This window comes from Hyla sarda, chromosome 13 (assembly GCF_029499605.1).
Source record: "Hyla sarda isolate aHylSar1 chromosome 13, aHylSar1.hap1, whole genome shotgun sequence".
Lineage (NCBI taxonomy): Eukaryota > Metazoa > Chordata > Amphibia > Anura > Hylidae > Hyla > Hyla sarda.
In genome coordinates, this window is record NC_079201.1 from 7,649,247 (window position 1) to 7,673,762 (window position 24,516).

The 24,516-nt window shown below is 47.1% G+C and overlaps 2 protein-coding genes across 22 annotated transcripts in view; one reads left to right on the forward strand and one right to left on the reverse strand.

Moving 5' to 3' along the window:
* The window catches only part of MYH10 (myosin heavy chain 10), a 124,747-nt gene that overhangs the window by 89,488 nt on the left and 10,743 nt on the right, over nucleotides 1–24,516 (forward strand). For all 3 annotated transcript variants that reach the window (XM_056550218.1, XM_056550217.1, XM_056550219.1), the window contains 21 exons: nucleotides 488–551; nucleotides 5,633–5,731; nucleotides 5,848–5,991; nucleotides 6,551–6,646; nucleotides 12,155–12,273; nucleotides 12,646–12,798; nucleotides 15,130–15,303; nucleotides 15,446–15,619; nucleotides 17,113–17,227; nucleotides 17,792–17,985; nucleotides 18,930–19,051; nucleotides 19,184–19,253; nucleotides 19,555–19,715; nucleotides 20,157–20,265; nucleotides 20,346–20,477; nucleotides 20,647–20,853; nucleotides 22,066–22,203; nucleotides 22,931–23,054; nucleotides 23,154–23,325; nucleotides 23,451–23,663; nucleotides 24,297–24,441. In XM_056550218.1, the coding sequence (XP_056406193.1) occupies nucleotides 488–551; nucleotides 5,633–5,731; nucleotides 5,848–5,991; nucleotides 6,551–6,646; nucleotides 12,155–12,273; nucleotides 12,646–12,798; nucleotides 15,130–15,303; nucleotides 15,446–15,619; nucleotides 17,113–17,227; nucleotides 17,792–17,985; nucleotides 18,930–19,051; nucleotides 19,184–19,253; nucleotides 19,555–19,715; nucleotides 20,157–20,265; nucleotides 20,346–20,477; nucleotides 20,647–20,853; nucleotides 22,066–22,203; nucleotides 22,931–23,054; nucleotides 23,154–23,325; nucleotides 23,451–23,663; nucleotides 24,297–24,441 (2,925 nt within the window). The remainder of the gene's footprint in view (nucleotides 1–487; nucleotides 552–5,632; nucleotides 5,732–5,847; nucleotides 5,992–6,550; nucleotides 6,647–12,154; nucleotides 12,274–12,645; nucleotides 12,799–15,129; nucleotides 15,304–15,445; nucleotides 15,620–17,112; nucleotides 17,228–17,791; nucleotides 17,986–18,929; nucleotides 19,052–19,183; nucleotides 19,254–19,554; nucleotides 19,716–20,156; nucleotides 20,266–20,345; nucleotides 20,478–20,646; nucleotides 20,854–22,065; nucleotides 22,204–22,930; nucleotides 23,055–23,153; nucleotides 23,326–23,450; nucleotides 23,664–24,296; nucleotides 24,442–24,516) is intronic.
* Nucleotides 20,677–24,516, reverse strand: part of LOC130297590 (nuclear factor 7, ovary-like) — a 60,938-nt gene continuing 57,098 nt past the window's right edge. For all 19 annotated transcript variants that reach the window (XR_008849606.1, XR_008849609.1, XR_008849607.1 and 16 more), the window contains one exon: nucleotides 20,677–20,814. The gene's annotated coding sequence lies outside the window, so the exon portion shown is untranslated. The remainder of the gene's footprint in view (nucleotides 20,815–24,516) is intronic.

Consider the following 24,516-nt stretch of genomic DNA (forward strand, 5'->3'; position numbering starts at 1 on the left):
ACCCCCACTTCATACGCGGATCGGCGTCGACTGGCGGACGAAGCGGTTGTAAACACGGCCCCTCCATGCATCTGTATGGGAGAGCAGGAGATACATGAGCGCCAAATCTATCTACTGCTCTATAGAGATGCTGGTGCGCCGGGCAGGAGATCACAGGGGTCACAGTGGTCAGACCCCCCGGGATCAGACACTTATCCCCTATCCTGTGTACAGGGGGATATGAAATCCAGTACTGGAGTTCCCCTTTAAGTTGTGCTCATATCTCAGTAATTCAGTGCATCTTTCCAAATTTTTCTATGCACCACAAAAAGAAATCTGGGTCTGCATAGACTTTTGCCGTAATTTCAGGCATAAATTTGAGTTTGCACAAACCATGGGTGTACCACAAACTTAATGTGATTGGCGCAAATAAATAAAAAATTGTAAATTTTTGCAATTTTTTTTCTGCTACAAAAACAGGATTCTGATTTTTTCCTTTTCTCTTCAGGGCAAGTTCATCCGGATAAACTTTGACGTGACCGGTTACATTGTTGGAGCCAATATCGAGACCTGTATCCTTTCACTTCACATGTCCCCCTCGCCCATAACCCTGCCTCCGAGACCCACAAAATTCAGAAAATAGCGGTAAGGAGTCGCGAACACTTTGGGGCAATGGATAAGCTCAGATTTTCTGTTCTTCCAGGTAGCTGCTGAATCGGGTTTAAAGGGGTACTTCAGTGAAAATCTTTTTATTAATTTTTTTCAAATCAATTGGTGCCAGAAAGTCAAACAGATTTGTAAATGACTTCTATATTAAAATTGTAATCCTTCCAGTACTTATTAGCGGCTGTATACTACAGAGGAAATTATTTTCTTTTTGGTTTTCTCTTCTGTCACAACCACAGTGCTCTCTGCTGACACCTCTGTCCATGTCAGGAACTGTCCAGAGCAGCATATGTTTGCTATGGGGATTTTCTCCTGCTCTGGACAGTTCCTAAAATTGACATAGGTGTCAGCGGAGAGCATGACAGAAGAGAAATCCAAAAAGAAAAGCATTTTCACTGTAGTATACAGCCGCTAATAGTAATTTCCACCGGAGTACCCCTTTAACGCTCAAATCTGTGTTGTCCGATACAGGAAAGCTATGGCGCCCGGTATATCACACCGGTGATGGATTCTTGCTGAGAACTTCCTAAAATAGTCAGTCTCGCACCCGTGTTTTGATGAGATCTGAGTGAGAAGTATTTTTTACTGTCTTCTGCTCTGGATCTTGTACAGACAGCGTTCCTCCGCCAGTGGGGCGTGCTATCTCTCTGGTTCTTAATATAACTGGGACCGGTTGTCACGATCCATTTAAAAATATTTCTGCGTGTGCGGAGCTCATATGTGAACAGTCTCTATATAGCATCTGGGGTGTATTATGAGGTATTGTTACAAATGTTCTCATTGGATCAGTATGTAGAATAGGCTGCGTTGTGTATGAGAGCTTTCGCACTGATGGGTTGCATATTTCTGTCACACTCTCACTGGTCTCAGACTGTGGCCCTCCAGATGTTGCAAAACTTCTTCTCCCAGCATACAACACCAGAGCTAAGATGTTACCCAGTAGTACACGCACTGATAATTCCTCCCTTACTTCTCTGGCCAATCACAATGCCTCATATCTTAGGCTAACCATTTACGCCAGTGTTTCACAAGCAGCGTGCCTAAAGCTGTTGCAAAACTACAACTCCCAGCATGCTGGGAGTTGTAGTTTTGCAACATCTGGAGGGCCACAGTTTGAGACCACTGCTTATAACTATTTCTCTGTGACATGCTATGACTTTGCCCTCTGTTGCTGCCACTCTTACAGGGTTGGGTACACAATTTGCCCCTCGTATGCTCAGCATGGGCGAGTGTTCAGAGGGGCAGGAGAAGTTCGCACTCAGCGCGTTTTCGCCCAGCTCCATGTCACATTATAGAGACACGCACCCCATGTAAGTCTATTGAGCGTGTCTCAAGCTTGTGACCCAAAACTGAGAGAGGAGCGCGCGGCGGGGCATACTTCTCCCGACTCGTCTTCCTGATCGGCGGAGGTCTGAACACTCAGGACCCCACCGATGAACGCTTTTACGAATGACAGGTACTCTTTAAAAACCTTATGTGGACCTTTGGGTAAAGCCAAAGGCCATCCTAAAGGCTCCTGTAAAGCTGTGGATTGACCAATACTGCTTTGGTTAAAGGAGTACTCTGGTGCAGACTACTCCGGCTCCGTCCTGCCCAGGCTGAAAAATAAATGAAAATAAACCATCACTCACCTCCGTGGGTTCCTGCGGAGCGCCACTACAGCTGATCGGTCCTCCGGTCCATCCTCTTCATACTTCCGTGTGTAACGAAGCGTCACATGGTGCTCAGCCTATTATGGGCCGAGGCAGAACATCGCGGCGGCCGGCGATAGGCTGAGCGCCATGTGACGCTTCGTTACACACGGAAGTATGAAGAGGATGGACCGGAGGACCGATCAGCTGTAGTGGCGCTCCACGGGAACCCAGGGAGGTGTGTGATGGCTTATTTTCATTAATTTTGCAGCCTGGGCAGGACGGAGCAGGAATACTCTGCACTAGACTACTCCTTTAAAGCGGTTATCCTTGAATAGGATAGGGGATAAGTGTTTGATCACAGGGGGTCTGACCACTGGTACTAAAATGGGGCCCATCTCCTACCCTGGAGTGCTCCGGCCTACACCTTCCAAGACAAACTGGTCTCAGGAGTGACGACTCAATCTAGCGGAGGCGGGACATCCCTGCGGCCCTTGATTGGCGGAGCGGGCATACACTCCTGAGACCATTTCATCTCTGTATATGGAGGGTTGAGCGCTCCTAGGTAGGAGACTGATCCCATTCTGCAGATCGTGGGGGGTTCCAGCAGTCAGACCCCCCCCATGATCAGACACCTAACCCCTATTGTGATTCTTATTCCCCGGATAACTCCTTTTAATCTAATTACAGTGATCTCTCAACATACGATGGTAATTTGTTCCAAATGAACCATCATTACTTGAATTTATCGTATGTTGAGGGATCCGTGCCATAATAAATATACAAATTTGTACTCCCGTGTCACCGTCTCTCCGGACCGTCACCCCTGCCCTGGATCGTCGCTCTCCATCGCTGTCATCAAGTCCCCGGGGTGTCCACGCCGCTCCGGACCATCACCGCTGCCCTGGATCGTCACTCTCCATCGCTGTCATCACGTCACCGGGGTGTCCCCGCCGCTGCGGACCATCACCGCTGCCCTATATCATTGCTCTCTATTGCTGCCATCTAGTCCCCGGGGTGTCCCCGCTACTGCAGACCGTCACCGCTGCCGTGTATCATTGCTCTCTATCGCTGCCATCACGTCCTAGGGGTGTCCCCGCCGCCCTGGACATCACCGCTGCCCTGGATCATCGCTCTCAATCGCCGTCATCACATCCCCGGGGTGTCCCCGCTGCTACGGACCGTCACTGCTACCCTGGATCGTCACTCTCCATCGCCGTCATCACGTCCCAGGGGTTTCCCAGCCGCTCCAGACAGTCACCGCTGCCCTGTATCGTCACTCTCCATCGCCATCATCACGTCGCTGTGAACGGCGTTCCTTTTGGATGACGGGATGGCGTGCACGGCGATGTGATGACGACGGAGAGAGACTGCCATGAAGCAGAGCATGAAGAGAACAGATGGGGACGGATTAGTAACACTCACCAGAGCACACGGGCACATTAAACTGCTATCCGGTGGTAGCTGAAGCAGTCTGCACTGCCAGATAGCCGATTTTGCGATGGCCCCGACATACAAAAGCATCGTATGTTGATGCTGCCTCTGAGAGGCCATCGTATGTTGAAATGATAGTATGTCGGGCCATGAGATCTACCTTCTTGCTGACATTTTCCAGGTAGAAATAAGACGTTTCGATTTTCAGGCCTGAACCATTGCCACGCTGAACCCAGTAGACTTTTACCATGTGAGACTCTTCATCCCAAGCTTATCATTGCCCCTTCCCCTAAAATATGTTCTCTGGTAGCGGAACGTGCTCTGAGGACGGTGCGCGCCAGGAATCCTGTGTACGCATTATCTCAGGTTACCGCCCTGGGATTGTGTGTTTATCCGCAATGCCCGCAGGCTGTTATTAGTAGGGACTCCGCGGAGGGAGCTCGGCACAATCTGCGGCATTTTTCAACAAAAAAGAAAAAAGAAAAATCTTTCTACGGCAGGGAAATTAAATATCATTCCTGGGATTCCTCCCCGCGCCAAGTTTAAGATGAAATTCAGCTTTTCTTAATTAAAACCACTCGGCTTCTCTCCGGTGCTGGGCCGGTTTAACACTGTGCTGTCCCAGAGATAAGAAGGGGCGAGACGTGTTTATAGGTGGATAGATACTAATATTTAGCATATATGGCATGTGACCTCTATTACTGTTATGTGGTACCCACTTACCGGACCTAAGAACATATTAAGAATCACGGGTATCCAAGGGTATCCAACCTGTGGCCCTCCAGCTGTTGCAAAACTACAGCCACTAGCATGCCCGGACTGCCAAAGGCCGTCCGGGCATGCTGGTGGTTATGCTGGTGGTTGTAGTTTCGCAACAGCTTGGGTTATTCCAGGAATTTTTATTTGACTATGCTGCAGGGGCTGTAAGGTTAGTGTAGTTCATAATATAGTGTCTGTACCTGTGTGTGACGGTTTTCTCACTATTCTGTGATTTTCACCCCAATATTTATTGTTATCAGCAAACAAAATGACTGTTGTCTCAGATTTTTCCCCGGTTGCAATGCGGTCGAGACTTGACTCACTAGTCAGCTGATGACAGGGAGCCTGTCTGCTTCAATGGGTGGAGCGATCGCTTGGTGGGAGAGAGATCAATCTGCAACTAATGCAACAGCTGTAGGCACCCTGATTGAAAACCACAGGTCTTTTGAATGGATGCAGTTCATTAATGTTTCAATGGGTGGGGTGGCTGATGTGTGGGAGGGAGGAAAATGGAATTATGGGATTTGTAGGCAAAGAAGGAAACTCGAACAGGAAATACCAGTTCACAAAAAGATAGCCACAGTGTTATGGTAATCTCACAACATAGCCATTTAGCCCCAAGACAAGCGCAGATCCTTCCTAAGCATGTCCATTACTGTCTGCCAGGTACGTACCAAAATCACCTTATGGTAGAGATCCCCTTTAAATGGGCTACTCCACTTTTAAAACCTATCCCTTGTCTGCAGGTCCGACTTCTGAGACCCCTGCAATCTTTAGAATGGGGTCCTGCTTCTCCCTGTCATGGAGTGTCGTGTTGGCATTACTCATGGAAGTGCCGGGCAGTACTTGGGTATCTCTGTGGCGTTTCCATAGACAGTGCATGCCGATACGCCGCTCTGTTGACCGGGAGAGACAGGGTCCTGTATTGGAGATGTGATCCTGCAGATGGGGGATATGTTTTAAAGTAGTGGAGAACCCGTTTGAAGAAAGTTGACTATAGGGCCGCCGTAGCAGTAATTCCAAAACATTCAGCAGTTCCTACAACTATCTCTTACTTACTGTAAAATTCAGAGGTTTTTGCTCGGATTCCCGGTTACAAAACATTGAAGTAGATGGATCGTCTCGCAAAGTGTCCTTAAAGAGTCCTTAACCCAACTCTCCAGACTTGTTAGAAAAGTCTCGAGCAATCCGACAGGCCAAAGACGAGAGGACCTTCCATATCTTCTACCAGCTGCTCGCAGGATCAGGAGAACATCTGAAGTGTAAGTCTTGTCTCGTACTGTGTTTGGCGCAGGTGGCGTTGCCCTCCGTTCACCTCGCTGACCATCTCTGGAGAGGAGCGACACCATTAACCCTATCACTTTCTCTCTGAATGCAGCCGACCTGTTGCTGGACGGCTTCAACAACTACAAATTTGTCTCGAATGGCTATTTATCTATCCCCGGGCAGCAGGACAAGGACAACTTTCAGGAGACCATGGAAGCGATGCACATCATGGGCTTCTCTCACGATGAGATATTGTGTAAGTAAGAGATGATATGTGGGTGTCGGGGCATGTGGAGAGTTGGGGGGTCGGGGCATGTGGAGAGTTGTGGGTGTCGGGGCATGTGGAGAGTTGTGGGTGTCGGGGCATGTGGAGAGTTGGGGGGTGTCGGGGCATGTGGAGAGTTGGGGGTGTCGGGGCATGTGGAGAGTTGGGGGTGTCGGGGCATGAGGAGAGTTGGGGGTGTCGGGGCATGTGGAGAGTTGGGGGTGTCGGGGCATGTGGAGAGTTGGGGGTGTCGGGCATGTGGAGAGTTGGGGGTGTCGGGGCATGTGGAGAGTTGGGGGTGTCGGGGCATGTGGAGAGTTGGGGGTGTGGGGGCATGCGGAGAGTTGGGGGTGTGGGGGCATGCGGAGAGTTGGGGGTGTCGGGGGCATGCCGAGAGTTGGGGGGTGTCGGGGGCATGTCGAGAGTTGTGGTTTCTAAATGGTCGGAGATCATCAGTGTGTAGGGTTGCATAAGGTTACCTACCAGATTTGGGTTGTTGACCATGTTTCAGTGCACCCTGTTGTCTTACCCATCTTGTGTGTTTCCTCAGCCATGCTCAAGGTGGTCTCTTCAGTTCTCCAGTTTGGAAACATTGTCTTCAAGAAGGAGAGGAACACAGACCAGGCGTCCATGCCGGAGAACACAGGTTGGTGGGGTTGGGATTAGTGATGTCCATAATAATAGTGCGGCTGGGATTGTTCCTATGACTCTGAGCACCACAATGTTATAGACAACGTTCCTAATACATTTACAATTATGATGGTAATAACATCTCATGGGACAGACAGGAGTATCTCTAATCATTGGGATCTTTAAGACATGTGATTGGGCACCGATCCAGCAGGCGTTACACTTGCGCACTACAGCCCCATTCAGCCCAATCAGTCGTCTCCAACCTGCGGACCTCCAGATGTTGCAAAACTACAATTCCCAGCATGCCCAGACAGCCAACGGCTGTCCGGGCATGCTGGGAGTTGTAGTTTTGCAACATCTGGAGGTCCGCAGGTTGAAGACCACTGGTCTAGATGAAGATGAAGCCATGTGCTCAGCAATCTTTTTCATGACCCTAGAGTTGCATATACTACAACGATTCCATTTAAACAGGAGGCACGGGACCTCTGTTCTCATTATCGACCCTAACCAGATGCTAATAACCTGTCCTGAATGCTGTTGATGAGACAAACCCCTTTAATGGAGATCTTTCATCTAGAGAAGTCTCCCCACTATTACTTGTGTTAAATGCTTTCGTAGCCGTGATAAAACAGATCTGCCAGGAGGTGTTATCATGTGGAACACAAGTGACACTACATAGTAATAATATGCACTGTATTATTCGTGGCTAAGCATGGGGATCACGTACCGCTGCATATGTTGGAAATCGGTGCTCTTAGCCGCCTCAAGACTCCTCTCCCACTACTTGGCTTCTATGTAGGCTTTGGCGTCATACTCGGAAGCTGTTAGGTATTTCGGGCTGTACTAAACGCCGGGACCTGATCATCTGAGAGGATGAGCGGAGGTTCCCTACCTGCCTCCGGTTGTCCGATCAGCGCTCCAATAATGCTGCGGCCTTAGCAGGCTGTAGTAGTGGAGCGCCAGTAACACTGATCAATAATGTGCAATAGGCTCCTATGGCACAGCATTGATCAGTGTCTGCAAGCACAGCAGTGCATCTGTTTGTCTGCTGATGTCACAAAACTACAACTTGTTTTCATGGGTTTTTTTTTGTGTAAATTTTTTTTAAAAAGTTTAATAAAAATTATCTGATAAAAAATATGCACTGTAAAACATAAGAAAAATACATACATTGTGTGTGTGTGTATATATATATATATATATATATATATATATATATATATATAAAATGTATATTGTAATATCCCATCCCCCATGCTAGCAGTGTTAGGACTGCAGCTCAGCGATACCAGGAGGCTCATTAGTCCCAGCACGTACCACGCTCTGACCCTCATGGACAGGCCATGTGCAGTTGCTCCTCCCTGTCAATAGTTTTGCGTCTTATCCATCTCCAGGATTCGGGGGTGGTTGGGCATGCGGTGGAGGCCGAATCTACATAGCGTGTTCTAAGTGTTTATTTTTATTGGGTCCGGAGTGCAGAGAACAGAGCAGAGGCCAAGAAAATCTGCAGCCAAACTCTCCAAACCCCAAGGGAAGTGTGTAAGCCAATGCAGAAAAAAAAATTGCTCACTGCTAACCTATTGTTTCCTGCTGTACTGGAATTTATTGTAGGTTCTGGTCTAGCAGCAAAGCGGTCACAGATTTTAGGATTATTTTATACCACCCTGATTTCTCCATTAGGGTAAGGTCACATGGAGAGCATCCGCTGTGTATTTCATGGCCAATCTATGTGGCCTGACGGGCAGCAAAGCATACAAATTAAGGGCAGGGTCACATAGAGCGTATCAGCAGCGTATTTAACGCTGCAGATGTGCCGACGGCAGTCACAAAAGCGACCTCCCTGCGGGGGCCGGGTAGCTCTGTGTGTCCGCTCGTAGCGGCGGTTCCCGCCGCTACGAGCGGACACACAGAGCTACCCGGCCGCAGCAGGGAGTTTGCTTTTGTGACTGCTGTCGGCACATCCGCAGCGTTAAATACGCTGCTGATACGCTCTTTGTGACCCTGCTTACTCTGATCTTACTCCGACCTGAGCTGAATGAAGCTGGCATCTTCAGACTATTACTTGATGCAAGCAGGGGTTATGGGACGCTTACTGTCTTTGTGCATTTTTGCTTAGGAGGCTATGGTTTGGCAAGTTTGGCACTATGGTTTGGCGGTTCCCGCCGCTACGAGCGGACACACAGAGCTACCCGGCCGCAGCAGGGAGTTTGCTCTTGTGACTGCCGTCGGCACATCCGCAGCGTTAAATACGCTGCTGATACGCTCTATGTGTCCCTGCCCTTAATCTATATGCTTTGCTGCCCGTCAGGCCACATAGATTGGTTGTACCTATCCGATCTGGTCCTATGCATGCCGGATTACAAGAACTTTTCTATACCTGACGTTTGCATAGTTTCTCCTGATCTTTCTGCCACATTAAAGCCGAGTTTTTGCTGCACTAAGAAGACAGTAATTTAATATTGGTTACTTCAGGCCTGCGCTATGCAGGGTCCTCCCCAGAGACTCCTCTTTCCAAGCACATAGCGAACTTTGAAGTCACAGAACTTTCTGATCTTACTCCGACCTGAGCTGAATGAAGCTGGCATCTTCAGACTATTACTTGATGCAAGCAGGGCTTATGGGACGCTTACTGTCTTTGTGCATTTTTGCTTGGGAGACTATGGTTTGGCAAGTACATAGTGAGAAACTCAAAATGCACTTGGCTGTAACCCTCTGAGCCCTCTATTTCTGCTGAGCAAGATAAGCTGGTTGCAAACTTTCTTTAGTATGGACTCCTTGTTGACATTTAGGGAAAGGGGGACAGATTGTGGGTGCAGTTGTGCCCTATGCTTGTACATATACCCTAATCTACCGAAAACCTGCACTTCAAATTCTCCTATCACATTACCCATTGTCCTTATGGTTGATACTGGATACACGCACTGGCCGAAGAAAGATTGTATGTATATATATATATATATATATATATATATATATCTGATCCCATTAGACTCCCGTCTTTAAAATTCTGCAGAGCCAAGATAGGCTGGTGACACACTTTCTTACAGTATTCCCTCCTAGGTTACCAAATGTTTATTGTCTCCTCATTGACACTTTGTGGCTACCATTGTACTGTCTAGTTGTACAGACTCCCTAATCTACAAAGAATACTGCTCTGTAATGTTTACTTGCCTTTTAGTTAATACGAATGCTCAAATACACCATTGCCCATATTTTGTATGGTGAATTCTAGTTATAAGTCCACCCCCCAGTTGTGCATAGAGCAAGGCTCCTCTAACTTTTTAAACGGGGGGCCAGTTCACGGTCCCTCAGACCGTTGGAGGGCCGGACTATAGATAAAAAAAACACATGAACAAATTCCTATGCACACTTATATATCTTATTAGTGGACTACTCCTTTAAGTATGCATCACAGTTCCCCCCACATTAGGTTGACAGTATAGATCCCCCCACATTAGGTTGTATTTCCCACACATTAGGGTTGGCAGTACAGTTCCCCCACATTAGGGTTGGCAGTACAGTTCCCCCACATTAGGGTTGGCAGTACAGTTCCCCCACATTAGGGTTGGCAGTACAGTCCCCCCACATTAGGTGCAGTACAAGTCCCCCCACATTAGGTGCAGTACAAGTCCCCCCACATTAGGTGCAGTACAAGTCCCCCCACATTAGGTGCAGTACAAGTCCCCCCACATTAGGTGCAGTACAAGTCCCCCCACATTAGGTGCAGTACAAGTCCCCCCACATTAGGTGCAGTACAAGTCCCCCCACATTAGGTGCAGTACAAGTCCCCCCACATTAGGTGCAGTACAAGTCCCCCCCACATTAGGTGCAGTACAAGTCCCCCCCACATTAGGTGCAGTACAAGTCCCCCCCACATTAGGTGCAGTACAAGTCCCCCCCACATTAGGTGCAGTACAAGTCCCCCCCACATTAGGTGCAGTACAAGTCCCCCCCCACATTAGGTGCAGTACAAGTCGCCCCCCACATTAGGTGCAGTACAAGTCGCCCCCCACATTAGGTGCAGTACAAGTCGCCCCCCACATTAGGTGCAGTACAAGTCGCCCCCCACATTAGGTGCAGTACAAGTCGCCCCCCACATTAGGTGCAGTACAAGTCGCCCCCCACATTAGGTGCAGTACAAGTCGCCCCCCACATTAGGTGCAGTACAAGTCGCCCCCCACATTAGGTGCAGTATGTTCCCCAACAGACATACAGCCTTCGGAGCACCGAAGCTGACGTGCCACTGGTAACACTTACCAAGCTGGCCAGCGCACGTCCTCATCGCTGCTCCGCTCCTCCGTGCTCCGTTGCTATGGGCGCATGCACATAGTGCATCAGTGATGTCCCTGCGTGCTCCAGCTTCCCGGCGGCCCCTGCGTTTTTAAAGTAAACGTGGGGCCTCTGAGAGCGCATCCCTGTGTCCCTAAAACATCTTTCGGGACACAGGGATGTCCCAGGCAGCGGCGGGCCGGATAAATGTCCTCGGCGGGCCGCATGTGGCCCGCGGGCAGTAGTTTGAGGACCCTTGGCATAGAGGGTTAAATACGGATTATTTTAGAAGGTGATGCTCATAATATTAAGGTGGTACTGATAAGGATGGTGCGAGTGGGGGCTGTCAAAATTGATTGACTGTGCTCCTATATATTTTGCTAAGTGTCGACATAAAAAATATACACCACACAGGGGATGTTGGTATACATTCTTTCTTAGCAGGAAACTTAGCTGTTCCCTAAAGAGTTCTGCTTTATTACAGGAAGTACAGTTGGTTTTTACATTGTATAAAGGAGGGTTAGTTATGACATCACAATTAGCATGTTACATTTTGATTGGTTGTTCGATTATTGTGTCCGTATATATTAGCATATCTAGTGTCCATTAATTTCTTGGCAGAAGTTCTCTGTTCGTCAGATATTTAGTCTTTCTACTCCCGCATGGAGTCATCTCAAGGCCTCAATCCAGAGTCACGAGCAGATAGCATTCTGATTTATATGGGTTAAATCGTAGGGAACAAATATATTTTTCCAGCAGCAATGGCATATTAGTATTAGTATATTGATCAGTTTAGAAACATAAGGGTTATCCCTATCGGTACCATCTAGTCTGTCTTATAGCCATTCTGCAGAGCCAAGATAGGCTGGTGACACACTGCCTTACAGTAGTGACCCCTAGGTTATAGGATGTCAGCTGACTCATCATTCACATTTCTTTGGGGACAGCTTATGGATACAGTAGTTTTATACAAAATGAATAGCCCATTATTTGTATAATGCACTGAAATATGCACTGAACAAATGCAAGTCCTTCTTAGAATTCCATTCAGCAGACATGGGCCCGATCTATTCTTGTGGGTTATTAGTAAGCAGAATGTGAGCGGCCGATCTCCAGCAGTTGATAGCTATTTGGCTCTGAACCCCACCGCCTCTTACCGCCGGCCGCATTCAGACTGTGGGGGTTACGGGGAGGTGAGCTGTTTGCTTGACATAGACCAGGTGCAAGGCCTCATCCTGTGTTCTCTTACCAGCCGCACAGAAACTCTGCCATCTGCTGGGCATGAACGTCATGGAGTTTACCCGAGCCATCCTCACTCCTCGCATCAAAGTGGGCCGGGACTACGTGCAGAAGGCACAGACAAAGGAGCAGGTGAGCTGAGGCCCTGTCACGGGCACCATGCCAGCAGAGGACGCTGCGAGACAGGCACCACCTGCTGCAACAACAAAAATAGTTGTGTGTTTATGTACCTGAGGTTATACAAATACACATCCGCACGTTATACAAATACACATCCGTACGTTATACAAATACACATCCGCACGTTATACAAATACACATCCGCTTATAATGTTCAGAAAATGGTTGCGGTATTTACTGATTTATTATCCAATAGAAAGTACTGAAATAACCAACATTAATGCTTTTTGGACTTTTGGAATAAAATAATGTTCAAGCTTTCAGGGTATACATATAGATACGGACCACAGAGCCATAGTGACTGTTTTATTTTCTTTTTTTCAGGCGGACTTTGCTATAGAAGCTTTGGCCAAAGCTACCTATGAGCGGCTCTTCCGCTGGCTGGTCCATCGGATCAACAAAGCTCTGGACCGCACCAAACGCCAAGGAGCCTCCTTTATCGGCATCCTGGATATCGCCGGCTTTGAGATCTTTGAGGTTTGTTGAAGTTATACTTACTCCTTCCTTAAAGGGGTACTCTGCTTTAAACATCCAAAGGATAGGGGATAAGATGTTAGATTGTAGGGGTCCCGCCACTGGGGACACCCACGATCTCCGGGCTGGCAGTGGCCGGAACATGGAAGCTTGCAGCTTTTGCAATCGTGACGTAATGCCACACCCCCTCCATTCATGTCTATGGGAGGGGGAGTGACTGCCAGTAGTTAGCCGTCACGCCTCCTCCTCCGTGCACTGAATGACTGGGGTGCCGTATTGGAGATTGTGGGAGTCCCCAGCGGCGGGACCCCCGCAATCTAACATCTTATCTCCTATCCTTTGGATAGAGGAGAAGTTGTTTTCAGCAGAGTACCTCTTTAAAGGGGTACTCTGGCACTAAGACATCTTATCCCCTATCCAAAGGGGATAAGATGCCTGATCGCGGGGGTCCCGCCGCTGGGGACCCCCATGATCTTGCACGCAGCACCCCGTTAGAATCAGTCCCCGGAGCACTTTCGCTCCAGGGGTCTGATTACTGTCGATCACGGGCCCGGAGCATTGTGACGTCACGCCTCCGCCCCCATGTGACAAAATGCTCCTCCCCCTCAATGCAAGCATATGGGAGGGGGCGTGACAGCTTTGTGTCTGACATAGTTCCATAGAGAGAAAAATAAAAAGTTATAGTGCCCAGAATATGGCGATTGTAAGCGTTAGATTTTTAAAAGTAGTAAAACTCTTGTGTTAATTTTTATTTATTTACATTTTTTCAATAAATTATATGGTGCAGCACCATTAAAAAAGGAGCAATTGTTTGTCCTGTAAATAATAAACCTTCACATGGCTTTGTTGGTTGACAAAATAAAAAAAACTAATCATTATGGTGAAAGATGAGGAGATTAGAACAAGAACTGTCTGCATCTCCAAAGGGTTTATTTGATGTTTTAATCTAGAGATCTTGATCCTGAGGTCGGTCATCTGCTTGTGATTTGCGCCATTTGGATGTGGATGTCGCCGGCGGCGGACTCCTGATAGAGGAGGCTATAAATGTAATTCATAAATAGGTGCCGTGAGGCGTTAAATTATTTATTATTCAATAGACTAATATAACAAAATATACTTCTCAGCACCATGAACCTCTGCTATGACCTGGATAAGGTCACAAGGTGTCGGGCCCTGGATTCTACTACTGCCCCCTGCTGGCTCATTGTCTGTACAGGGCATGAACTGTCCAATTACACTGTGGGGCAGTGTTTCCCAACCAGAGTGCCTTCAGCTGTTGCGAAACTACAACTCCCAGCATGCCCAGACAGCCAAAGGCTGTCCGGGCATGCTGGGAGTTGTAGTTTCGCAACAGCTGAAGGCACCCTGATTCGGAAACACTGCCATTTACAATCCTAGATACTAGCAATCCTTGGCTGAGACCTTCATGTGAGAAGTCACTCTCCAGTCTTTCTCTTCTGGGATTAGTGTTTCCCAACCAATGTGCCTCCAGCTGTTGCAAAACTAAAATTCCCAGCATGCCCGGACAGCCAAAGGCTATTTTATGCAGAATGCAATGTAGCAGGGTGCAGCACATTATAGGATCTAGGCAGATGATACAGGGGTTGTCCATATCAGCACTTTCTTGACAGCTTCTAGATAGCTACCAGCAGAATTAGGAGTGCAATCTGCTTTAATATTAGCGTGATCTAACAAAAGGGGCATCCAGCTCTGAAAAAATAGTAGTGGCAGCTAAAACTTGCCTTTTAATACATAATAATTACAAATAAGGACCCCAAAATAAATCGATAAAAAGGGAGATGAAATGCTGACTCGTTTCGAGCTAATAGCTCTTAGTCATGGCCACTGCTTAGTCATGGCCACTGCTTTAAAGGGGTGAATTACTAAATTAAATTTCTTCTATTAAAAAAATCTTAATCCTTCCAGTACTTATTAGCTGCTGAATACTACAGAGGAAAGTATTTTCTTTTTGTTACACAGAGCTCTCTGCTGACATCTCTGTCCATTTTAGGAACTGTCCAGAGCAGCATATGTTTTCTATGGGGTTTTTCTCCTACTCTGGACAGTTCTTAAAATGGACAGAGATGTCAGCAGAGAGCACTGTGGTCGTGATGTTAGCAGAGATTACTGTGTTTCAAAAAGAAAAGAATTTCCCCTGTAGTATTCAGCAGCTAATAAGTACTGGAAGGATGAAGATTTTTTTTTTAATAGAAGTAATTTACAAATCTGTTTAACTTTCTGGCACCAGTTGATTTAAAAAAAATAAAAAAATAAAAAGATTTCCACCAGAGTACCCCTTTAATATTGCCACTCACTGATCCTTTTTGTTCGCAGCTGAACTCCTTCGAGCAGCTCTGTATCAACTACACCAACGAGAAGCTGCAGCAGCTCTTCAACCACACCATGTTCATCCTGGAGCAGGAGGAGTACCAGCGCGAGGGCATCGAATGGAACTTCATCGACTTCGGCCTGGACCTACAGCCCTGCATTGACCTTATCGAGAGGCCGGTAAGTCTCCCCAGTGCGGCATAGTCCAGCGTTACTTATATACTGGGAAGACTTTACAATGTTTTACCCTAGTAGACGCCATCTGCATGCATTTTGCCCCCTTCCTAATCTATGGCCTCTCTCTGATATGTATTCTGTGCAGGCTAACCCTCCAGGGGTCCTGGCCCTGCTGGATGAAGAGTGCTGGTTCCCCAAAGCCACAGACAAGACCTTTGTGGACAAGCTGGTTCAGGAACAAGGCACCCACTCCAAATTCCAGAAGCCACGGCAGCTAAAGGACAAGGCGGACTTCTGCATCATCCATTACGCAGGCAGGGTAAGTCACACGGTGGACCGGTGCTATTCTGTCTATATAACATCGCCCTGTGGCAGTATTCCCAAATATGTGTTTCTCCGGCTATTGCAGAACTACTACACCCATCATGTCTTTGCTGTAAGGACATGATGGGAGTTGTAGTCTTGCAACAGCTGGAGAGCCACAGGTTTAGGAACACTGTTCTCTAGTTAAAATATAGAATTTGAATTTGTGTTCACATGATATGAAGTTGTTTCATCTCACCAATGTCTGTAAATTCTGCTTTGCTGTCTTGGATTGTGAGTAGTTGTGCACCAAAATAAAAATTTTAGGCCAAAGCCAAAAATTTAGGATGTACTTGGCCAAAAACTGAAATCGAAAATGGCCCAAATTGACTCCTTCGAAGGTTATGCTACAGATCAGTGATCTACAGTCTGTGTGTCTGTTGTTGGTGAAGAAGTACTACTCCCAGCATGTTCTGACAGCCTTTGGCTTTGAAGGCATGCTGGGAGTTATAGTAACTGCTCTGTAGCACAACATGCCTGAGTGTATATCAGTATTTTCTAAACAGTGTGCCTCCAGGCTGTCTAGGAATGCTAAAAGTTGTTGTAGTTTTTGCAACAACAAAAAAAGTTGTAGTTTTGCAACAGCTGGAGGCACACTGGTTGGAAAACACTGTGTTAGAGCAGTGTTTTAAAACCAGGGTGCCTCCAGCTGTTGCAAAGCCACAACTCCCAAAATGCCGACACATCTTTAACTTTCTGGGCATGTTGGAAGTTGTAGTTTGCAACAGCTGGAGGCACCCTGGTTTTAAAACTTTTTCCAGCAGAGCTTGCAGGGCTCTTTATGGCTGCCTGGTGTTGGGCACTTCAGCCGCACGTCTCCTCCTCCTCCTCCTCGCTGCTGTCGGGCACTTCTGCCACATGTCTCGTTCTCCTGTAGTGTTGTCACCAGATGCATTAGAATAGTGTTTCCCAACCATAGTGCCTCCAGCTGTTACAAAACTACAATTCCCAGAAGCCTGGACAGCCAAAGGCCGCACATAGAATTATTAGGGAATCTAAGGTTAACTGGGGGTTGTACAATCTCTTATGTTGCTTTTGAAGTATAAGACATGATTGGATGATGATGATGAGATTGGATGATGATGATGAGATTGGTTGGATGATGACGATGATGATTATTGAGATTGCAGGATGATTGATGACGAGATTGGATGATGATGATGATGATGACATTGGATGATGAGATTGGTTGGATGATGATGAGATTGGTTGGATGATGATGAGATTGGTTGGATGATGATGAGATTGGTTGGATGATGATGAGATTGGTTGGATGATGATGAGATTGGTTGGATGATGACGATGATGATTATTGAGATTGCAGGATGATTGATGATGAGATTGGATTATGAGATTGGTTGGATGATGATGAGATTGGTTGGATGATGATGAGATTGGATGATGATCCACTGTCTGCTTCACATTGACCAGGCTCTGTTTCTCCCGCAGGTGGATTATAAAGCTGATGAATGGCTCATGAAGAACATGGATCCCCTGAATGACAACGTGGCCACCCTGCTCCACCAGTCCACAGATAAGTTTGTGGCGGAGCTCTGGAAGGACGGTATGTCATCCATGTCGTTGCTCTATCATCCTGACACTTCTCCACCCTTATACTTGTAATAAATCCTCGTGGACTCTAACCAGTTCTTGTGTTTTTTTTGCACGGCCCTTCTAGACCTACAGACAGTCCAGAGAGCCTCCTTTTATGACCACTTATGTGGAGGTGATTGTGTAGATGTAGTCACCTCTGTAGAGTAGCCGGCACGCTAGGAGCACAGTAAGGAATAGACATAGACCGTGTGCCCCTTAGAAGACACAAGACTCCCCATAGGATCAGGATGAGGACTCTTTCACTTGCTGCTTCTATCTTATTACTAGCAGCTTTTTATTTACTTTTGTGTTTAAATTCTTCATGATTTTCCAAATCTCTCTTGCTGTCTGTGAATAGAAATGTTCCTAGTTACATTCGGTGGAAAGAATTCTCAAGCTAAATATGCTACAGGGCTAAACTTTATCAGGATTTCAGTCACTGATAGTAAAGAGTATTTCTATTCACTGACATCAAGAAGAGATCTTCCTATTTTACTTTGTATTTTACTTTTAATGTCCTTTCGTTTTTGTGCAGTGGATCGTATCGTCGGCCTGGACCAGGTGGCTGGGATGACGGAGACTGCGTTCGGATCTGCATACAAAACCAAGAAGGGCATGTTCAGGACTGTGGGGCAGCTGTACAAGGAGTCGCTGACTAAGCTCATGGCGACACTTCGTAATACCAACCCAAACTTTGTGCGCTGTATAATCCCCAACCATGAGAAGCGGGTAAGTGAACATCTATGGTACCGGTGCCTTCCCGTTCATCAGTGGTCCCCAAACTGTGGCCCTCCAGATGTTGGAAAACTACAATTCCCAGCATGCCTGGACAGCCAACGGCTGTCCAAGCATGCTGGGAGTTGTAGTTTTGCAACATCTGGAGGGCCACAGTTTGGGGACCACTGCCGTACATTGTGTGCACAGAATTGTATTTGTCTTTACATTTGTACATATGGGGATGTCTGTGTGTGATCGGTGGGGATCAGATCAGTCAACTGTTCAACAGACGGATTTAAAAAAAGCAAACGCCAATGCTGGATGTTATTGGGTTATATTCATTTATTTTTTACATTTGATTGTTTTTATTAACACATTTTCCAAGAAAACCTAAACACCTCTAAAGTCACACAATGGATATATAAATTAAAGGGGTACTCCGCTGCTCAGCGTTTGGAACAAACTGTTCTGAACGCTGGAGCCAGGAGCTCGTGACGTCATAGCCCCGCCCCCTCATTCTGTCACACCCGCCCCCTCAATGCAAGCCTATGGGAGGGGGCGTGACAGTCGTCACGCCCCCTCCCATAGACTTGCATTGAGGGGGTGGGGTGTGATGTCATGAGGGGGCGGGGCTATGACGTTACACGCTCCCGGCTCCAGCATTCAGAACAGTTTGGACCAAAACGCTGAGTAGCGGAGTACCCCCTTTAATAATGTCCTGGAGAACCTCTTTACATGAAATTAGTGGAATGAGGCCCCCTTGTGGTCAGTGCTAGGATCAACAATCAAGATTCATTAAGAAAAAATAGTTAACAAAATGCTGTAGGTGCAGGGAGCTGTGGGTGGTGATCCAGTCAAAATGGAGTCACAATGGATTGGATCAGTTGTGTCTGTTGACAATCTACAATGCTGCATTCACATTACTGTGTAAGACTCCGTTCTTATGTCCGATACAGGCCGGGAAGCTGGATCCTCACCTAGTGCTAGACCAGCTCAGGTGTAATGGGGTTTTGGAAGGCATCCGAATCTGCCGCCAGGGATTCCCCAACCGGATCGTCTTCCAGGAGTTCAGACAAAGGTAATGGATACGTGATTGTTAATTTTAAGGGACTGTTAATGGTTCTTACCATGGGATTCAGGGATTAACATGATGCTTCGTCTGTCATTTAATATGTAATTTTATTTATTTACTTATTTTTTAATACTCTAGATATGAAATTCTCACCCCAAACGCTATCCCTAAAGGATTTATGGATGGAAAGCAGGCTTGTGAGCGGATGGTAAGGAATAGGCTTATACTTACTTGTGTGTGTATAGATCTACATCTATCTATCTATGTTTTTATCTGTGTGTGTGTGTGTGTGTGTATATATATATAATATTTTACATAGATAAATGTCATACATATTGGGTCGCCACACCCGGATTAGTCTAATTGGTGCAAATCTGAGTGTCTTGGACTGGTTCTGTAGAAGCCTGTACTCAATTTGTGCAAAAAAAAAATTAAAATAAATAAATAAAAACCTTTTGTGTGAATGTAACCCTAACATTATGGGTTCTGACTGTCACCTTTTCCATCAGATCCGGGCTCTGGAGTTAGATCCGAATCTTTTCCGTATCGGCCAGAGTAAGATCTTCTTCCGTGCGGGTGTGCTGGCGCACCTGGAGGAGGAGCGGGACCTGAAGATCACAGATATCATTATCTACTTCCAAGCCGTGTGCAGGGGCTACATAGCCAGAAAGTGAGTCTAGATGCTGGGGATAGAGCCGTGTGGTCTCTGTGGACATTAGGAACTTTACTAAAGACTATTAGATGGACCCAGCTGCCATTTTGGTTATTTCTATTGTAAAGCAAGAATCATACGTTAAGAATTATACATTGATGTTTGGGGACATTCTAAGACTAGGACAATGACCTTGCCATATCCTTAGCATTGTGCATATGATTCCTCCCTCGGGTTTTCAGTTGCAGCCTCCGCTAGGTCATCCAAAACATGTCGGTATTACTATGGCTTCCTGTTATTGGCTCTAAACATGGCAGCTTTGTCTTTCTTGTCCATGTATTGTACTGATATTGTACAGTGAAATGATTGTTTTGCACAGTGTTCTGGTTGGGTCACCTCTTTCCTCAGTATCCCTGAGCTGTGTTGTCTGACGTTACATACGGCGTCTTTATATTTTAGGGCGTTTGCTAAGAAGCAGCAGCAGCTGAGCGCCCTAAAGGTCCTACAGAGAAACTGTGCAGCCTACCTGAAACTGCGCCACTGGCAATGGTGGAGACTGTTCACCAAGGTAAGGTCTCCACTTTAGGGGTATTCAGGTTCAGTCTCCAGAACCCCCCTTTAAGGACAATGCTGTGTTGGTTTTTGTAGGTAAAACCACTGCTTCAAGTTACCAGACAGGAAGAAGAGCTTTTGGCCAAAGATGAAGAACTTCTGAAGGTGAAAGAGAAGCAGTGTAAAGTGGAGGGAGAACTTGTGGAGATGGAGAGGAAGCACCAACAAGTAAGTAAAGGTCATGTAATTCCCAGTAGAGAGCTGTAAAGATGTCGAGGTTAACACCTTTAAGGGGTCCTTCGGATAGGGGATAAGATGTCTAGCAACGGAGTACCCCTTTAACTGAACTCCAGCTGAAGCACCGGAGTCCCCCTTTAACTCTGGTCTCTATCTGCAGCTGGTGGAGGAGAAGAACATTCTCGCCGAGCAGCTCCAAGCTGAGACAGAGCTGTTTGCAGAGGCCGAGGAGATGAGGGCCCGTCTTGCTGTAAAAAAACAGGAACTGGAAGACATCTTGAGAGATCTAGAGATCCGCATGGAGGAAGAGGAGGAGAGGAACCAGGTCCTGCAGAATGAGAAGAAAAAGATGCAATCCCACATCCAGGTATAAATCTACTGATTCTTTCCATATGATGATTGGCAGAGTCAACCAATGTTACTGAACAGAACCCACTATACACTGACCAATATCCCCCCATATGGTGGTAGATACCAGCTCTACACAGGCTCTGCAGGACACCGTATAAGTGGTTACAGGACAGTGCCTGCTGCTGTCCCTACAGTACCGCAGATCATTATAGAGCCTGACACAAGAAGGACCCCAAGAGAGGTTCAATCACTAGTGCTCTGTAGTGGTATCAACACAGTCATTGAGCCCCTTTGGCACTTATACACAGTTAGTGTCCCCCTTTTTTGTGTCTGCAAACAGTAATGCTGCATAGAGCGGGGGGTCGGCACGCGCTCAATGAATTCCTTATGGGTGCGCTGGAGATACACGAGCACTGTGCTTGTGTATCTCCGAAATTTCCATACAGAATGTATGGAACATGTGTCGATGCCCTACAAAATAAAAAAATAAAAAACGCTCATAAATCCATTCCCACAACAAATGGTGCTGCTCAGGATGTTGGCAGTGCGGTCAGTATCATGGTCCAGGCGGGTGTAATGAGGTCTCTGCATTGGCCTGCACGGAGTCTCCTGGGCCAAGTGTCTGCTCTACCGTACACTCTTGCAGGGTAACTCTGTGCGCCACCATAATATTCCACTGTATGGACGTGTAGAGAAAGCATATACAGTTTAGAGGGCTGTTAAAACCGTGGAAGTGCCCGCTTGCACACACCCCTGGTCTCAATAAGCGAGCCCCCTGGAGTTACATGATCATAGTTATTGCATACCTCCCCATTAGATGGCGCATACTTTAAAGGGGTACTCCATCCCTAGACCTCTTATCCCCTATCCAAAGCATAGGGGATAAGATGTCTGATCACGGGGGTCCTGCTGCTGGGACTCCTGCGATCTCTGTGCAGTACCCGACATTCGTTTAGACCGCTTTGAGTGGGCAGCAGGGGTCATGAAGTCACTGCCACGCCCCTCGTGATGTCAAACCATGCCCCCTCAATGCAAGTCTATGGAAGGGGGCGTGGCGGCTGCCACGCCCCCTCCCATAGAATTGCATTGAGGGGGAGTGACGTGATGTCACAACGGGCGTGGCAGTGACTTCATGACCCCCGCCACCTGCTTCAATCGTTCGGAACAATGTTTAAGGGGGTATTGGACGACTCCATTGTAACCTGTGTATGACTCTTACCTGGTATAGGATCTGGAGGAACAGCTGGATGAGGAGGAAGCAGCTCGACAGAAGCTTCAGCTGGAGAAAGTGACGGCAGAAGCCAAAATAAAGAAGATGGAAGAGGATATATTGCTGCTGGAGGACCAGAACTCTAAGTTTATTAAGGTGCGGGACAACACAAGGCAGGTTATTGCTTGGATCCTGTATTATTAGTTTTCTGCAGAGACCCGCAATATAGGGGCTATATAAATGGCGTATCTCTATGGATATTGTACTCCATTCACATCCTAATCTGCATTCAGTCTATTGTAGGACCCATCAAGTTCTTAGTTGTAAGTGGCAGCCACCAGAACCTGGTTGCAGCTTTTGTTGTGAGTGGAGAATATTTCATGCTACCTAAAATTAGGAAAGGCGAAGTAAAAAGAAGATGTAAAATGTTTCCACAGGGTTTGTAAAGTTAAAGGGTTACTCCGCCCCTAGATATCTTATCCCCTATCCAAAGGATAGGGGATGAGATGACTGATAGCGGAGGTCCCACCGCTGGGTACTCCCACAATCTCGGCTGCGGCATCCCAGACATCCGGTGCACAGAGCGAACTTAGCTCCATGTCGGATGACTGGCAATGCGGGGTGGAGGCTCGTGATGTCATGGCCACGCCCCCTCAATGCAAGTCTATGGGAGGGGGCGTCACACCCCCTCCCATAGACTTGCATTGAGGGGGTGTGGCTGTGATGTCACAAGCGTGGCGTGGCTGTGATAAGAGCCCCTGGCGCTGCACCCGACGCTCTTAACGAAAGCTGGTTGCAGCAGGAAGATCGTGGGCGTCCTTTGGATAGGTTATAAGATGTCTAGGGGTGGAGTACCCCTTTAAACTCACTTTTTTTTTTCCAGGAGAAAAAGTTAACAGAAGAGAGGATTGCAGAATGCACAGCGCAGCTCGCTGAGGAAGAAGAGAAGGCCAAGAACCTGGCCAAGCTGAAGAACAAGCAGGAGATGATGATCTCTGATCTGGAAGGTATCATGTGCTCAGATACATAGACCCTTTTATTACTGGTACCCCCCCCCCCCTTCTTTCATTTTATCTACTGTCGTGTCTACTACTTTTATTCTTTAGAGAGGTTGAAAAAGGAGGAAAAGACCCGTCAGGAGCTGGAGAAGGCCAAACGGAAGCTCGACGGGGAGACCACCGACCTGCAGGACCAAATAGCCGAGCTGCAGGCACAGATTGAAGAACTTAAGCTACAGCTCGCCAAAAAGGAGGAGGAGCTGCAGGCTGCTTTGGCAAGGTGACATATACGACATACACCCGTGGTCATCCCAGACCACCTGAAAGTGGACACGCTGACCGCGCTAATCTCGTCTCCTCAGACATGGTTAGTGACTTTCTCTGTTTCTCTCATTCTGCTCACAGAGGGGACGATGAAGTGGTTCAGAAGAACAACGCTCTGAAGCTGGTGCGGGAGTTGCAGGCGCAGATTGCGGAGCTACAGGAAGACCTGGAGTCAGAGAAGGCTTCCCGTAACAAGGCGGAGAAACAGAAGAGAGACTTAAGTGAAGAGCTGGAGGCCCTGAAGACTGAGCTGGAGGACACGCTGGACACCACGGCCGCTCAGCAAGAGCTGAGGTACTTTAATAATAATTGCCCGACTTGTCCTTGGTCAGTGTTATTATAGAGAACCTGTCTGCCATGACACAAGTGTCAGAACAATGAGATCTGTGACAAGCCCTGCACCTGTGTCTGTGATCAGTTTGGGCCTGAAAAGTCGTGTGTTGTCAATTACCGATCCAATTTAAAGGGATACTCCGTGGGGATTTTTTTTTTAAATCAGCTGATGCCAGAAAGTTAAACAGATTTGTAAATAATTTCTATATAAAAATCTTGCAGTACTTATCAGCTGCTGTATGTTTCAGAGGAAGTTGTGTAGTTCTTTTCAAGTTTGACTATAGTGCTCTCTGCTGACACCTCTGTTCGTGTCAGGAATTGTCCAGAGCAGGAGAGGTTTGCTATGGGGATTTGCTCCTACTCTGAACAGTTCCTGACACGGTGAGAGGTGGCAGCAGAGAGCACTGTTGTCAGTCTGGAAAGAACTACACAACTTCCTGTGGAGCATACAGCAGATAAGTATTGGAAGGATTAAGATTTTTATAGAGAAGTAATTACAGATCTGTATAGGTTTCTGGCACCAGTTGATTTGATAATATTTGTTTTCCACTGGAGTACCCACTTAAATGGAAATGAAATGTGATTCTTTTGCAGGACCAAGCGTGAGCAGGAGGTGGCTGAACTGAAGAAAAGCATTGAAGATGAGACGAAGAATCATGAAGCCCAGATCCAGGAGATGAGGCAGCGGCAGGCCACAGCCTTGGAGGAGCTATCGGAGCAACTGGAACAAGCCAAGAGGGTAAGAGAAGGAGAAGGGGGCGCAGATTGTTTAGATCCAGAGGATTTTATTCTGCATTTACAATGTAAAATAGTT